Source organism: Lipophrys pholis, assembly GCF_963383615.2.
Source record: "Lipophrys pholis genome assembly, chromosome: 7".
NCBI classification, from domain to species: Eukaryota; Metazoa; Chordata; class Actinopteri; order Blenniiformes; family Blenniidae; genus Lipophrys; species Lipophrys pholis.
The window spans coordinates 23,590,855-23,606,680 of NC_137638.1; the positions used below are offsets into that span (position 1 = coordinate 23,590,855).

Consider the following 15,826-nt stretch of genomic DNA (forward strand, 5'->3'; position numbering starts at 1 on the left):
CATCAAACATGAAGCATGGTGCCACAGCTGAGCAGGGCGGGGCAGTGCGCATGCGCGGTACCTCTTTGTGGCCCTTCTCTTTAGATCTCCTCTGGTCTTTAGGGACCCTCTTCCAGCAATAACTCCGAACGCAGGACTCCAAAGCAAAAAATAAAAATCCCAAATTAAGTCAATATATTATTGTATTAGCAAGGCTGCGGGGTGCAATCACATCTCCACTTGTCGGGATTTGTAGGACGGGCGCAGCTTCACTCGGGGCGTCGACTAGCGGAGCATCCATTCATCCTCTACCGAGCTAGCGAGCGTTAGCTGAGAGACGGCGGGCAGCGGCGACTGAGGGGCTTCAAAATGTCCGGGTACCAAGGAAAGAAGAACATCCCGCGGATTACTGTGAGTATGTTGCTTGGTGGTATTACACCTGCACCTTCCGTGGTGTTTTTTTTTTTTTTGTTATTTTTCCCCCCCGACGTGCTGGCAGCGTCAGGATTAGAGGGAAAGCTAGCCAGCGTTTAGCTGCTCCTTTCATTTACTGTCAGCTGCTTCAGCCGGAGGAGGAGAATCAGACAAAAGATCTGCAACAAGCCCCCCAACACTTCCCTGTTTGATTCATGTAGTGTTGAGTTTGAGCTGTGTTGGGCTCATACAGCAGCTCTTTGCTCTTTCAGCTGCCATTATGAATCCTCTCCTCCTGTCAGCATCCTGCAGGGTGCAGCTAACTGCCTCCTGTTACCACACCTCTCGCTCCTGCTTTCGGTTTTTTTTTGCTTTTGGGATTCATGATATTAGTAATTTTTAAATGATGGCCTGTATAAGAGAGACCTTGCTAACACGAGCCTGGTTTTTCACTTAGTGATTATCCTGCAAATTGAGTTAATCTGGGCTGAACTGTGGTGGATTGCTGAGCTCCCTGGTTTGTGTCAGGCTTGGGTATGTTCTGTAGAGTTTGCATGTTCTCCCTGTGTTTTGCAGGAGGTTACTCTGACTTCTTCCCATAGTCCTAAAGCATGAGGTTCTGGAGTGTATCCTGCTAGGTTTGGCCCCCACCCACAGAGGTGTCCATCCCTGGTCTTGAGGTCTCTCCCAGTTGTAATGATGGGCTCCTCATCAAGCTTTTTTCTTTTTTGGAAGCCTGAGCACCACAGCATCGTTAGATTCAGGTGTGCTGAAGCAGGGTAGGCATGTAAAACATGCAGGACAGTGACCCTTCAAGACCGAGGTTGGACACCCCTGCCCTGAGAAGATGGATCGATAAGCTCATGTTTTTGTGTACACACGGGGAATAAAAGACAACATAGAGTTATTATGTTCAGTCAGGCTGGCCCAATAAATAAATGTCAAAATAGGTTAATTGTCATATGCACTGCAAAGAAACATGTCTTCCCATTCAGTAAGAAGAGTGAAATACTTTTACTTGGCACATAGTTGGTGGTTATGGGTGATAATCTACTTATAAGCTTGTTTCCCTGACATCCAGGCCACCACTGCACCCCAATAACAGGTTATTGTATAGAAATGATGCAGTATTATTGAATACAGTATAAGCAAACAGGTGATCAACAAAACAATAGAAGGCAAACTATGTTTTATAATCACTAAAACAGCTGCAAATTAACTTTGCATATTTGTGCAAAGTACTGTGCAACACCAGCTGTCATATTTACATGAGCAGTGTAGGAGTCTGATGGCTGTGTGAAAGAAATAATGGAATCCTTTCCCACATCTGTACCTTCAGCCTGAAGGTAGAAGTGGGAGCAGTCCATGCTGAGTGGGTGGGGTCTTTCAGGATCATCTTCTAGTGGTTCTCTCATCTGAAGGAGGATCGTGAATGGTTGAGGCAATTTCTTTTACCTAATGTTCAACAATTTAAAAAATATTCTTGAATTTCATTACTGATTCAATCAACAACTATTCCGTGACCATGTTCAAGAAATCATCCGAAGCCACATTTATATGAACAATCTTTTATGAAATGACTGATTTTGACTTGCACATAGTGAGATTATCTGTCATACCACTCACTGTCAGCTCTTGTGTGTCTTTACTCTAGAAAAAAAACCCTATTCATTAGCAGCTCCATTTTGCTCCAGTTTTCTTTATTTCCGTGCATTCTACATATTTTGATCTAATGTGTAGAAGATCAGGTGACTCCATTTATGCGATCTACAACTGGCATCTTTTACTGTACTTTGAACTGTCAGTTCAAACAGTTGATGAAAGCAGTTTCATATAGCAGCAGTTGTTTACCCCGACACCTCATAACAAGAATGCTTCAAACATGCTGGCTAATGTGAGTTTTCTTTAGTTTGGTTACTGCGGCTTCCTCCTACAATCCAAAGACATGACTGTGAGGGAACAGGTGACTCGCACAACCCCGTGACAGACAGATGCTCTGTGGATCTTATCAGTGCATGATGATCCTAGTTTGGGTGAAGCCGATGTTGAAGCTGGACAAAAGAATTCTGTAAAAATAATCTGGTTCCATTTTCATGTTTTCATACAAGACTTCTGTTTTCTAAATAAAACAAACAATTGATAAGTGATGTGATGAAATGATCATCCGCCGTTTACTCCTATCGTATTATTACTGCGAACAGGATCAGGCATGTGTTCATCTTATCACCATTTTTCCTGAAGCATTTATGATATCTAGAAAATTCTAAAACTACGACTATACCTAGTGGGTAATGTCTTCTGCAGTACAACACTGATCATATAAATCTACCAGAGTGTCGCATATTTGTATCTCAGTAGAGTCATAAGCACACAGTAATATTGAAGGGAGGATATTGACGTATAAGAAAAGAGGGCAAGAACACCCACTTACTGAACATTTCCTGACAATTCCACATCCATAAAATCAAAATCAGTCCAGATGCCTTCATCACAAAATGGTTAGATTTGGGTCAAATGATTGCTATCATCCATGGTTACCTAGTTTTCGGGAGTGGCTCATTTTACCCACAAGCTCAACTCACTTGCCCCCATGTCTTTCCAACCAGGAATCACAGTATTAAGGATATACAGTTCTATAAAGTAGGTCAATGAGCAGCACCGTTCCAAACCCTTTGCTGTCGTCATACAGCTGTGGTAAGTGAAGGCTGAAGCCTGCAGAGTAGAAGCTTATATCCTTGCTGGGTTGTGTTCCAACACTCTTTGAAGTGCTGTTCAGTTCTCTCACAGATGTTGCCAGGGTTCTAAATGTGCAGCTCGGACTTACTAAAGTGAACATGCGGACAGCAGTTACTCTGCAGCAGTCACACACTCACACCAGCTACTATCAGTCTAAAATGAAGCGTCTAGATTCATTCTGCATATGTTTGAAGCAGTAAGATTAGGTTCTGAATAATTCTGGTTCATAGTATAATGAGCAGGATCTGCGTCTCTGTGTCTTTGTTATCTAGTACCACCTTATCAAGGTGTAGCCTGTTATTTCATTAGCATTCGTCCAATTAAAGCCTTTTTTTCCTCCCTTCTTTAATTGTTTATTTTATTTTGCTGTGCTTGAAATCTTGTCGTTTTCTTCAACACTTCAATAGAGACAAGTATTGAGTTGCCACAAACGATCTCAAGTTTATTGTTTTGATCAAGAAAACCCACAAACTTTACACTTCATATAGACCATGAAGCCAAATCGACACGTCTCCAACAGGCCGTCTGTTTTGAATGCCTCCCTGCTTCTTATAAATGGGCCATAATTACCTCTACAGAAGTGACCCTTTCGTTTGGATCAGGGTTGTTGGAGCAGAAAGACATCTAAAATATGCAGGACAGCAAGTCCACGGGGTCGCTCAAGATAGCAGGAAGCAGGATGTATGGGAGGAGGATGCAAAGACGGTTTTCTTCCATTAAATCAGGTGCACCGAGTAAAGGAGCGGCTGTGTGGGTATATAAGAGTCTCTGCTTTCAATTCTAGAAAAGTCTGCACTGCTTGACACCTGGCCCTTCGCTAAGCACACTCAGTTCTTAGCAATCAGTTCAGTTTTATGTCTTACAGGATTAATCACACACACCCATTTATACAGCAACGGACTGTGTAGTCCTTCCTTCACCAAGTGACTCATTGCTTTAGGGAGATAAGGACTACCGTCGTTTTTGCACATAGGAAATACACTTAGTGTTAATGTATGGAACAACTTCACATTTGGAGCCGCTGACCACTGGAGTACATTAAGGGCTGACCGTAGGTAATATAGCCCGCTTATAGGAGAGTAATGACCCTGGAGATGATGTCGGAAAAGCCACAACCTAATGCCTTCCCCTCAACCTGGACACGAAAAACTGAGTTTCCTGCTGGGAGGTTGGCAGTAAACCACTTTTGTCTTCGTGAGCCCTCCTTGTTGTCCTCGGAGACCTCGGAAAGCCTGCAGGAGAAGTAGGCCAGCCTTCGATGTCCTCCTTTCATCTCCTGCAGTTAATTGTGCCGCTCGAGTGTCTGAGCTCTTAATCGAGCATTTTGATCAACAGCGGCTCACTCGCTTCATACGATGCATTTAAGAGCGACTCGATCATGTCGAGCACAGGTCTCCAATCTTTTTTTTATATATCTGAGGGCAGCGTTCTGAAATTGCAGAAGAGCGACTCGTGTTTATTCACATTGCTAATAAAAATAAATAGGCATGTTTTCAGATAGAAAAAAATGCAGAACAGATTATCTTTATCAACTTAAATGATCCTAAATATAGTTTATAAGGTTTCAATACTTCAAAAAGTGCCAAAACAATGTCTTAATCAAGAAAATCTAATAACATTAACAAGTGTGTGCAAGTATTTCAGATGTGAAATTGAACAATACCATAACATTCTGTTTATGTAATCTTTAAAAAATGTTAATGGACCATTTATGGATTAAAAACACAAACAAACAAAATCACCAGCATATGCATGCTGTTCTCCTGCAGCACAGAGCAAATGTTTGATTGGCAGCTAATTGACAATCAGTTGTTTTATCCTGGAAGGAGGTAGTTTACAACATGACAAATTTGTGTTATATCATTCATGATGTGTTGGAGACCTGATGTAGAGAAATACCCAATATAGTTTCCACATATTATAGATTTGAATAGCTTGAGGCATCATCAAGACATAAAATTCAAACCTTTACAATTTTTCAGTCAACTGTTTTTTGTTTTCTTTTCTTCAAAAAAGCATTGGAGTCTTAGTTTTCTCTAATTTCATTATATATTTCAATATACCAGGAGATTTCTCCATTTCTGATGGATTTGTTGGAAACAGACACACTTCAATCATTGAGTTTAACATAATTAGTGCATATTTCCTTAACTCCCACTGTTCCTAGACCTCTCTATAGGCAGAACGTCTTCTCTGATCTGCTGTTTCTGCTTCTCCAGCAAAGACGATCCATTTAAAATGTATTCTAGAGAAAATCAGGCCAATACTCAAAATCTTGCATACTGGTTAAATTTTGACCGACTCCATAATTTTTTGATGAATTTAGGCAAACAGAAAAAACATGCATTGTTCTTCAGTTGGTTTCTTAAAACCATTTGTCTGTCTGCTATCGGCGAGTTAGAGTGACCACGTAGCCTAAAATGCATGTTTTTGGACTGAAACTGCAGTACTGCAGGTCACCAAACTCACAGGCAGAGGGCGCTAGGACCTCCTCGCTGTGAAGCTGTTAACTGCTACACCTTTTAATGACCATTATCCATTCCAAAACTTCTGCAGCACTTTTCAAAGTTTAAAAAAAGTCTGAGAGGTTTAGTAATGAACATGAGAGCACACTAAAGTTTGGCCAAGATCCATTTCTGCGCCGCAAAATAAATTTTTCTTTGAAACTACTCAATTTTATAGTTTTATGACACACCATTAATCAATTGGATATTGTTTTGCTTGATCCTCAGCCTCCGATCATTTTTAATGGATTGTGGGTGACGTAAACTGCTATTCTCATTCTTTCAGAGCGATCGTCTCCTCGTCAAGGGAGCGAAGATAGTGAACGATGATCAGTCGTTCTTGGCTGATATCTACATGGAGGATGGAGTCATCAAGTAAGTTCTGCTCCGAAATCAGTTGTTCCACTTTAAGCAACAGGCAGACTATTCAGTAGTGTCGACGCTCGGCTCAGCCTGAACTCATCTATAAAGCTCTTAACGTAATGCATTATTTTACTACTGCTTATATGTGTACACTATGTATTGACCATAATGTGTACATATAATGTGTCGAAATAGATAAACACACACACACACACACTTATTTATTTAATCTTTTCTTTACTTATTAGCCTGTGTGTATTGGTCCTGCTTTGACATGAAACATTTTATCTTATTGTAAGTTGTTTTGCTTGTATTACATTACAAATAACATTTAATTTCACACAGACCGTAATTTTTCTTATTTAGACTATCAGTTTCATCTGGTTTTAATTCAATACATTAATTAATACATTTTTTCCTCATTCAGGCAAATTGGAGACAACCTGATCGTTCCTGGAGGAGTTAAGATCATCGAGGCTCATGGGAGAATGGTGATGCCCGGCGGCATCGATGTGCACACCCGGTTCCAGATGCCCGACCGAGGCATGATCTCAGCCGACGACTTCTACCAAGGCACCCGGGCGGCTCTGGCTGGCGGGACGACCATGATCAGTACGTGACGCGTCGACGGATTCCCTCGAGTGTTTCCAGCCTGTTTGAAAACACAGTTATCTTGTTGCACAGATTACGGCGCGCCACATGTGCGAGCCATCATGCGTGTGATTTAATTGCACTGCCTGCCTGCACGTCTGAGATCCGACCTGTTTTGTTTGTGTTGTGTAGTTGACCATGTGGTGCCGGAGCCGGGCATGGGCCTGGTCGCTGCCTTTAGGCAGTGGAGGGAGTGGGCAGACGGCAAATCCTGCTGCGACTACTCCCTCCACGTGGATATCACCGAGTGGAACAAGGGCACTCAGGAAGAGATGGAGACGCTGGTGAAGGATCATGGTATGCAGTCCACATAGTCTCTCTCTGGCTTTTCCCCACACTCTCACCAGCATTTATTTCCACTTCATAACTTCCTCTGTGCATCGGGGTCAACGTCTTTTAACTATGAGTTTGAAAACCCCCCACTAACTTTTGATTTGCCGTTTCTCCTTGGCTGTGGGGTTTCACCTCTTTTGCTCTCTCTATTCCACCTTTATGGCTGTTTTCTCCCTTCAGGCGTCAACTCTTTCCTGGTCTATCTCGCTTATAAGGATGTTTTCCAGCTTTCCGACGCGGAGGTATGCTTGGCTTTCTGTCAGTGCACCTTTTCTTGACGTCTCACAGCCTTCTTTGGAGATTATATTGACCGAGTGTGAAATATTACACATTACCTATTGATAATCGATGTAAAAAAATAAGAAAAAATAAAAGAAAGTAATGCATGGGTCTGTGTTTCTTAAAAAAAGTGTTAGAAATGCACTAAAAAGTTATGATTGTTGGAAATGCAGTTACACACTACGCCAACAGGCGGGGCTGTAATGATCAGATTTCTGCTTTGCTTTCTCTGACTCCATCTGTGTGCTTTATAGTTACTTTTTTTTTTTTTTTTACAATTTACACCTAAAATGATGAAGGCTGTTGCTTATTCTTTAGATTCATAACAATGGAATACACTGCCAAATAGAGAAATCTTGTGGCTTTATAATAATAATAATAATACAATAATAATAATAACTCATGTGAATCAATAAAATATGGATATGACAGCCTCCGTTCACAGCACATGTTTTTAGAGCAGATAAAAGCTCCACAGGCTGAACATTGTGTGCGTTTTGTTATAGATCTACGAGGTGTTTAGTGTCATCAGAGATCTTGGTGCCATCGCACAGGTGCACGCCGAGAATGGAGACATTATTGCAGAGGTAACAGTTCTGCTGATTAAGACAGTTTAAAGAAAGTATTTAGATTTTGGATCATAATATTCTTTTTTGTGTGGATGTTTCAGGAGCAAAGACGTATTCTGGAGTTAGGGATCACAGGCCCCGAAGGCCACGTCCTGAGTCGCCCAGAGGAGGTAATAAAATAAAAAATGAAACCTGAATACAGTATGAACCAAAGAGCTTTGACTGACGTCTCTGCCTGCCTGTCATCATCTGCAGGTGGAGGCCGAGGCGGTAAACCGCTCCATCACCATCGCCAATCAGACCAACTGTCCACTCTACATCACCAAAGTCATGAGCAAGAGTGCCGCTGATGTCATCGCTCTCGCAAGGAAACGAGGTAAAAGAAGACATTTTCAAACACCTTCGCTGAACGTGCAGTGGAAGCTCATACGGTCCCGTTTGACATCCTCTTGTCTTCTCCCGCAGGCGCGGTGGTTTACGGAGAGCCCATATCTGCCAGCCTGGGCACAGACGGTACCCATTACTGGAGTAAGAATTGGGCGAAGGCAGCAACCTTTGTCACCTCGCCACCACTCAGTCCGGATCCCACCACCCCCGACTACCTCAACTCTCTGTTGTCATGGTAGGTAACTCGGTGCCACGCGCCTAAAGACAGCTGCTTCTTTGATTTGGGATTTTATTTTTACATCTTTTCTGTCAGCATTTATCACAAAAGAACTCTTGCAAAGGAAGGTAACATTTATGTAATCGCACCAGCTCCTTTACATTTCACTGGTCATTTTGTTGGGTACCATCTGCCTGAAGTTCTGCCTCAAAGGTAATTGTCATGTTTTCTGGTGACTTTTACTTCAGCTTTCGCCCAAAGTTCAAAAAGACTTCAGGCTCAATCTTCTTTGGTGATTTATTGAAAAGTTTGTAGACGTAAGACCTGGTTTTATGATTTAGGTTTTTATAGAGCGAGCTGGTTAAATTGATCTTTCTATTACTATAAATTGGATTTGACTCAAAATAACTCAAATAACACAATTTCAAGCTCATGTTCATTAATCGTTTCATTACAGGACATTAAACGTGACAAAATGTGGTTCAAATGAAATGATTTTTCTCAATCTCAAACACTTTGATCAAAACCAAAGAAAGATTTAAATGTCCTGTAGCATTAAACTGAAGCAGCAGGGATCAGTAATCCCTGTAGGAGGCCAGTAAAGTGAAGTTCTTCCTTCTCCACTCTTATGTTTGCTTCTTTTTTCGCTGCTGGGTTTGTTTGTTTTTTTTATTCCTCACCCTGACATGTCCTCTGATCTGTGCACTTCATTCCATTTCTAAAATAAAACCCACTTTTCCCACACACTCTAGCAGCAGAACTTACTCCAATTCTTCCATAATGACAGTAACTATTCTTCCCTCTGAAAATGACATTAATTTCTGTCATTGTAGTCATGACGATGTGACACTGAACTACACAGGTGCACACTGGGAGGTTTGAACTTTTTCAGAATATTAGGAACATGTTTCAGATCTTTCAACCTCAACAATGAACATGAAAATACATCATCTTTCTGACTCTATCATCATACAATAGTAGGTTATATTACAGCGTTGTTGCTTTAAATCACATTACATTGCCAAAGGTCACAAATCAGAGTTATTGTTTTTCTCTTGCCTCCTTTCTTGTCCAGTGGAGACCTGCAGGTGACTGGTAGTGCTCACTGCACTTTCCAGACTTCCCAGCGTGCGGTCGGCAAAGATAACTTCACCATGATTCCAGAGGGCACAAACGGCACCGAGGAGAGGATGTCCCTGATCTGGGACAAATGTGTGGTGAGTTTAAATTAACCCACTGACTCACATTAATAAGACTTAAAAAAAAAAAACAATTACAAATCGTAGTCCAGCTTTACTAGCCAGTCAGTGATTGGCTGTCTTGTTCCAAAAGGTGACTGGCAAGATGGACGAAAACCAGTTTGTGTCGGTGACCAGCACAAACGCAGCCAAGATCTTCAACCTGTATCCCAGAAAGGGCCGTATCGCAGTGGGCTCTGATGCTGACCTGCTGTTGTGGGACCCAGACATCACCAAGATCATCTCAGCCAAGAGCCACAACCTGGTCAGAGACTTTCTCAGTCTGCCATGACTCCCAGGCCACACTTTTCTTATTTATGTATCCAATGTAGGTGTGTCTAACATTAGGCCCGCAGGACAAAACCAGCTTCCAGGAGAGTTTAATCTGGCCCGCAGGTTTCAAAAAGTAAATCAAATAAAATAAAAAATGACAAAAAAACACATTGACAGCAATTTAAGAAAAAAAAGAAGAAAAAAAAGTAAGTGTTGGTCTAAGTTTGGCCATTGGGGGCAGTAGTGTTTAACTAAGAGAGGAACGTGAGGCAGCACTGAGACTCTTTCAACTTTTTAAGTTGTACTTCTTTTTTCTGGAAAACACTCTTTAAAAACCAACAACAGTTGAACATTTTTACATGTACATTTTCAGAATGTGTTCATCTTCTTTGCTCTAAAACTCAAGAGTTTGACACACCTGGTCTGATGAGTGTGTCTGATGGATTGTAATGCGTATCGCAGCATGATAGCCAGGCAGAAATCACTTGAAACCTTCGATTTCCTCATTTTGGGGTATAAAGTGATTATACCAAGTGTATATATATATATATATATAAGTGATTATTGGGAATCAGTTGTATACCTTGCATTTTCTCATGCTTTATTTGATCCATCCTCTCCTCACAGGCTGTGGAGTACAACATCTTTGAGGGAACAGAAGTGCGTGGAGGTCCCCTGGTGGTCATCAGCCAGGGAAAGATTGTGCTGGAAGAGGGGAGCCTTCACACCACAGAGGGCTGCGGCCGCTACGTCAGCCGCAAACCGTTCCCAGACAACGTGTACAAGAGGATAAAGGCTCGCAGCAGGGTAGGTTTCACCATTTCATGAAACCTATCGGCTTTCTTTTTCACTTTTTAGTCCAAACAATTGGGACAAAGGCTTGAGAAGTACATTGTGGAAATGGAAAACTGTAGCCTGTTATGTTCTATTGTGAAAATATATGCCTTCATGCTACTCATTGATTCATGTTTTTCATATTGATTTTACACACTGGTACACATTTGGTTTGTACAAATGGCTGTACAAGTACACTGGATACTCGGAAGTACTGGAATTAGGTGATTTTAGACAAATATTTTCTTTGGTCTGGCATGACTTCAGTGTTGTACTGTATAGTACATTAGATAAAAAAATGAAGTTTGATAAACCACAACTTTAGAGATTACATGAAAGAAAACATTGCAATAGTGTGTCAGTGAGCTCAATTATATTTCCACTCCTGATCAGCACCAAGTAATCATTAAAATGTGTTGGAATGTGAATATCTTTACATCTAATTTAAGTGGTTTCTTCTTCCTGTAACACCTTGTCAAACGTCTGACTCATCCGGCTCTCAAGCCTTTTTAATAATTTTGTACTGAATAGAAACCCAATTGCAGCTTCAGGGATGTCTCCATTCTACTAAGAACAAAGTCGGCTTCTGACATGGAGGTTGCAGCGCACATTGCGTGACTGGCTATTGAAGATGTCAGTCACATTTGGAAAAAGCCTCTTTGGCTTTGAAGTGGCTTGAAGCCTAACCTCCAAAAGCTGCGATTAATTGAAGTCACGTACCCCCGGGTCACGGCTTCACAGGCCTTTTGGTACAAATCCATCAACATCTTGGACTTGTTATGTAATGGGACAAACTCACTTTGACAATCTGCGTTTCTTTATGTCAAAACTAATTACCGTTCTTCAGCAGAACTGAACTTGGCTCAAGCATATCTCAAAGGGAGGTCCCTTATGAGTTTGTTTGTATTTTAGAAGTTGGAGCAGCCTGATGCAAACAGGTGAGCTTCATCTGCTTGTGTTCTCCTGATCTGGTTTGTATGTTCAGCTGACCGAGCTGCGAGGTGTCCCAAGGGGCCACTACGACGGGCCCGTGTGTGAGGTGACTGTGGCTCCTAAAGTAATGTCCACGGTCTCCTCGGTGAAGACTTCCCCCGCCAAGCAGCAGCAGCAGCAGCAGCAGCAGCAGGCCGCTCCGCAGCCGGTTCGCAACCTCCACCAGTCGGGCTTCAGTCTGTCCGGTGAGTGACTGTGCACTTTTTACTCCCTTGTGTCTCGACTGGGTGTTAAGATGAAATATGTCATTACGTAGGTGCCCAAGTCGACGACAACATACCCCGTCGCAACACTCAACGCATCGTGGCGCCCCCTGGTGGAAAGGCCAACATCACCAGCCTGGGTTAATCTCTGCAGGGCGACGCGGGGCCAGAGGCCAGTCCAACCAACGTCACATCACATTCCTCATCGCCTCGGCCTCCGCCTGCACTCCATCTATTTGTACCCACACACTACCACCACACCACCTCATCTCACAAAAAAAAAAATATTAAAAAGCACTACTGTTTTCATTGTTCCTGCCATATTTCCACATTTAGGAAGGATTGAGTGGATTAAAACAGCTTTTTTATTTGTTGCCGTTTTTCCACCCAGTTTGTTTATTGATGACATTAAGTTGTTTACATTTCTGTGTATAATATTTTTTTGTCGTTGCTGTCGTGGTTCAGAAGCAGTTGGGTTTTATGAACAAGAGTTTAAGCCGGAGGTTTTCAAGTGTTGGAGAATAAGACCGAGTTGCTGTTTTTCTTTTTGGATAAGGGAGATAAGATCCATCTCCCTCTGTTTTGGTCGACCAAGTGGAGTGTTTCACCTCGATATACGGACAAAGTCTTTCACCCACTCTAGGTCTGAAAAAGTTCAAACCTTCTTGTGTAAACATGGCCGAGGTTAGTAAACCAGATGGCTGTCGTTACGTTTCTGGTTTATTGAGCCCCACACTTTGAAAACCGCTGGTTTGAATACCAGCAGTCGCGTAGTTGTTCTTCCTGCGCTGTTCATTTTCTCAGATGTTAGAATGTGTCGGCGGTCACGTTAGACTTCCACCGTTAGCTGAACGTAAAGCCACTATTGCCCGTGCTCCAACGGTCACTGCTGTTTTTTTTTAAATACAGAAATATTCCTGCATTGTTGGCACAATAACATAAAGGGACTCTTTATAAAAAGCTGAGACGATAGGAAGTAGTCTTGACTCTTTTAACGCCGGTTTGCAGTATTTGAATTTGGTTTTAGGTATTCAGATGAACTTTTCACTTATGTCTTCCTTTGTGTGTTCTAGTTGCACTTTTTGTTTTTGATCAATGTTTTTTCCCATTTGACATCGTTTAAGTTGCTTTGGAAAGCGCTGACTGCACTGAAAGGAAAAGAAAAGGGTATTTTAAGAGTTGAAGCATTCATTCATCTTCGCCGTGACGCCGGGGGTGGGGGGTGGGGGGGGCACATTTTTGTTGAGCCTTTCTCTCCCATTTCACCACTGTGTTTTCTTACTCACGCTTGTCAAAAGGCTGTCAAGGCAACAAGCTTCCAATTACAAGCCTAATGTGTGTAACACTCAGGACAGAGATGCGGACACTACATTAAGAGCTTGTCGCGAGGCTTTCCGACAGCCTCTCTGCACCTGGTGCAAAATAATTATTGCTGCATAAGCATTGATGATGTCTGCATCCACTCAGCAGGCACGTTACCTTCACACTAACAGCAGCCAGGGTAGAGTCCCCCCCCCCACCCACCCACCACCACCACCCCAACCCCAACCCCCCCCAGAGTTCACCAAAATTTGTTTTGCACCTGTAACAATCCAAATGGTAAAAGTGTACGTGAGCTTGCAACTTCTGATTTGTATTGGATTTGTCTGTATGTTTTTGGAATATGTGTTGAACTACTTGCCTGCCTGTTCTGTAAGATATTGATAGCACACTGTATCTATGAAGGCTCCTCAAAGAAGTGAACATTTTGAGACCTGATTGATTTAAAAAAAAAAAAAAAAAAAAGCTTCTGTATGTATATGAGATCCCCCACAGTGCGCTGCTGATGACGATAAAGATGTGTCCACTGTTATTGGTGTTCGTGTTGTGACTGAATTACCAGAAAAATAGGAGTTTATTAGTTTTTTTTTCCTCCCCTTCCCTTCATCTATCTTCCCAACACGGTCCGCACCAGATCGCTTGAGGTCGTATCTGTAGTCGCCAAACCACAAGCAGGCTGTTAATCATCAGCACCACGCAACCGTACCCCAACACACTGGATCGTCTCTTCCTCATTGCCTTGTAAAGTGTAGGTTTTGTATGCCGAGCTATAACGTGAAGTGGTTAACTTTTGACGAACTTTCTTGGTGATGGTTATTGAGTTGTAATATCGAGCACTGTCGTTTTCCCCTCCTCCACATATGGTGTGATACTCTTGCTCATGTATGTTTTGTAGGATGCCAGGGGTTTAATTTAATTTTTTTTTTTTTTAGGGAGGGGGGGGGGGGGGGTCATTGGTCCTGTCAGCATTTGACACTATCTGTGGTGACTTAAGTGGATTAAAATATTGAAAAAGAAACCAATGGCAGCGACTCTTTATTTCTTATGTTATGTGGAGTTTGCATGTTGTGCCGGAGTGTGTGCGGTTCTCTGGGTGCTCCTATGAACACGCCGTTATGGACACGGTGTGAAGATGAGCTGGTGACCTGCACACCGTGTACCCTGCCGTTCACCCAATATACGCTCAGATTGGCTCCAGCCTCCTAAATACAGTTACTTTCACAGGAACAGAGCAGCATTTGTGTCGTTTAACTTCAGTCTGAAAATGAAACTAGAACTTGTTTATCTACTGTTCAGTTGAGTCACACCAACATGCCTGCAACAGATGGAGTGAATGCAGACAGGCGGTGAGACACCAGGTGGAGGCACAGAGTCGTGGCGCTCGGTCTCGGCCTCAGGGCAGCGTTCTGACGTTCCAGCTCTGTGGAGGCTTCGCCCACGGGGGGGTGGGGGGTGAGGGCTGGGGAGGGGTGCTTCCAGTGAAAATGAATTGAGCGACGTCACACTGAATGCACACATCAACACAAACTTCTGTGATTAGTTGGAGTGAAGCCCCCCTAGCTGTTTGACAGTTGTCCAATTAGGGCTTAACATGATGAGCGCACTGATTAAACCGGAGAGGGGGAATCCTATAATGTCAACAACTTCAGCCAACTGATGAGAGCTTTAGAGAGAGCGAGAGAGAGAGAGAGAGAGAGAGAGAGAGAAAACCATCAGGAAGAGTTTTCCAGGCTAAGCCCTCTTGGGAGAAATGTGCAAACATGAGTCACCACCAGCACTTGCTCGGCTTTCAATTCAGTGAGGGACAGGCTCTGCTATTATAAGACCACAATACCTTGTAGAATTGATCTGTCATGGCCGTACTATCTTCCACTTTAATAGTGACAGTGAGCATTCGTTCATTAAGTTTATTCCTCTTTCGAATCAACAGGCTCAGGCCTGAGTAATTTACATTTATCAGAACAAATGCTCTGTGAAACACCACAGAGAATACATGTAGATTATACAATCGCTGACAATTTATCCACGAATACATCAAACTAATCTTCTGGATGAAAGCAGGGGCCTAGGAAGAAACAAAGGAGAGGTTTTTCCCACTGTTTCTCGCCCTGTATCTGACTCCGACAAGGCTGCAGATCTAATTATGGTATTCATAATTGCTCCTGCATTTGGAACCTGATATATCTTTATCAAGGTATTTGTTGGCTGAGGTTTTGTTCATAATCCCACCGCTTTCTATAAAGAGAAATTAAAGATGGCGGGGTGAATGAGGTCATCTGTACCATCTGCAGGTTATAGCGGGAGCTGGTGGCTTTTGTTCTAATGGCATCTGAGCAGACGGTGTGATATACAGGTTCACGGACATGCCAGGCAATGACAACGCGGACACAGGACCTGAACTCTGGGCTGAACTTAGAGAGAAAAAGGGTGTTGGTGGGGGGGTGAGATTTCCTTTAACCAGGCATGTTGCATCTCCTATTCCCTTGGCTCAGAAAGGGAGAACATCCAACAGAGAGAGAAGCGAGGGGGGGGG

The 15,826-nt window shown here is 42.7% G+C and overlaps 1 protein-coding gene across 1 annotated transcript; it reads left to right on the forward strand.

Moving 5' to 3' along the window:
• The first annotated feature begins 33 nt into the window (after nt 1-33).
• Nucleotides 34-13,824, forward strand: dpysl2a (dihydropyrimidinase like 2a). Its single transcript, XM_080466466.1, has 14 exons — nt 34-390; nt 5,920-6,008; nt 6,424-6,608; nt 6,780-6,944; nt 7,161-7,222; nt 7,766-7,846; nt 7,930-7,998; nt 8,084-8,204; nt 8,294-8,450; nt 9,508-9,649; nt 9,765-9,935; nt 10,571-10,750; nt 11,763-11,955; nt 12,027-13,824. Exons 1-14 carry the CDS (start codon nt 349-351, stop codon nt 12,116-12,118), a joined length of 1,749 nt encoding a protein of 582 aa, XP_080322592.1. The 5' UTR covers nt 34-348; the 3' UTR covers nt 12,119-13,824.
• The last annotated feature ends 2,002 nt before the right edge of the window (nt 13,825-15,826 follow it).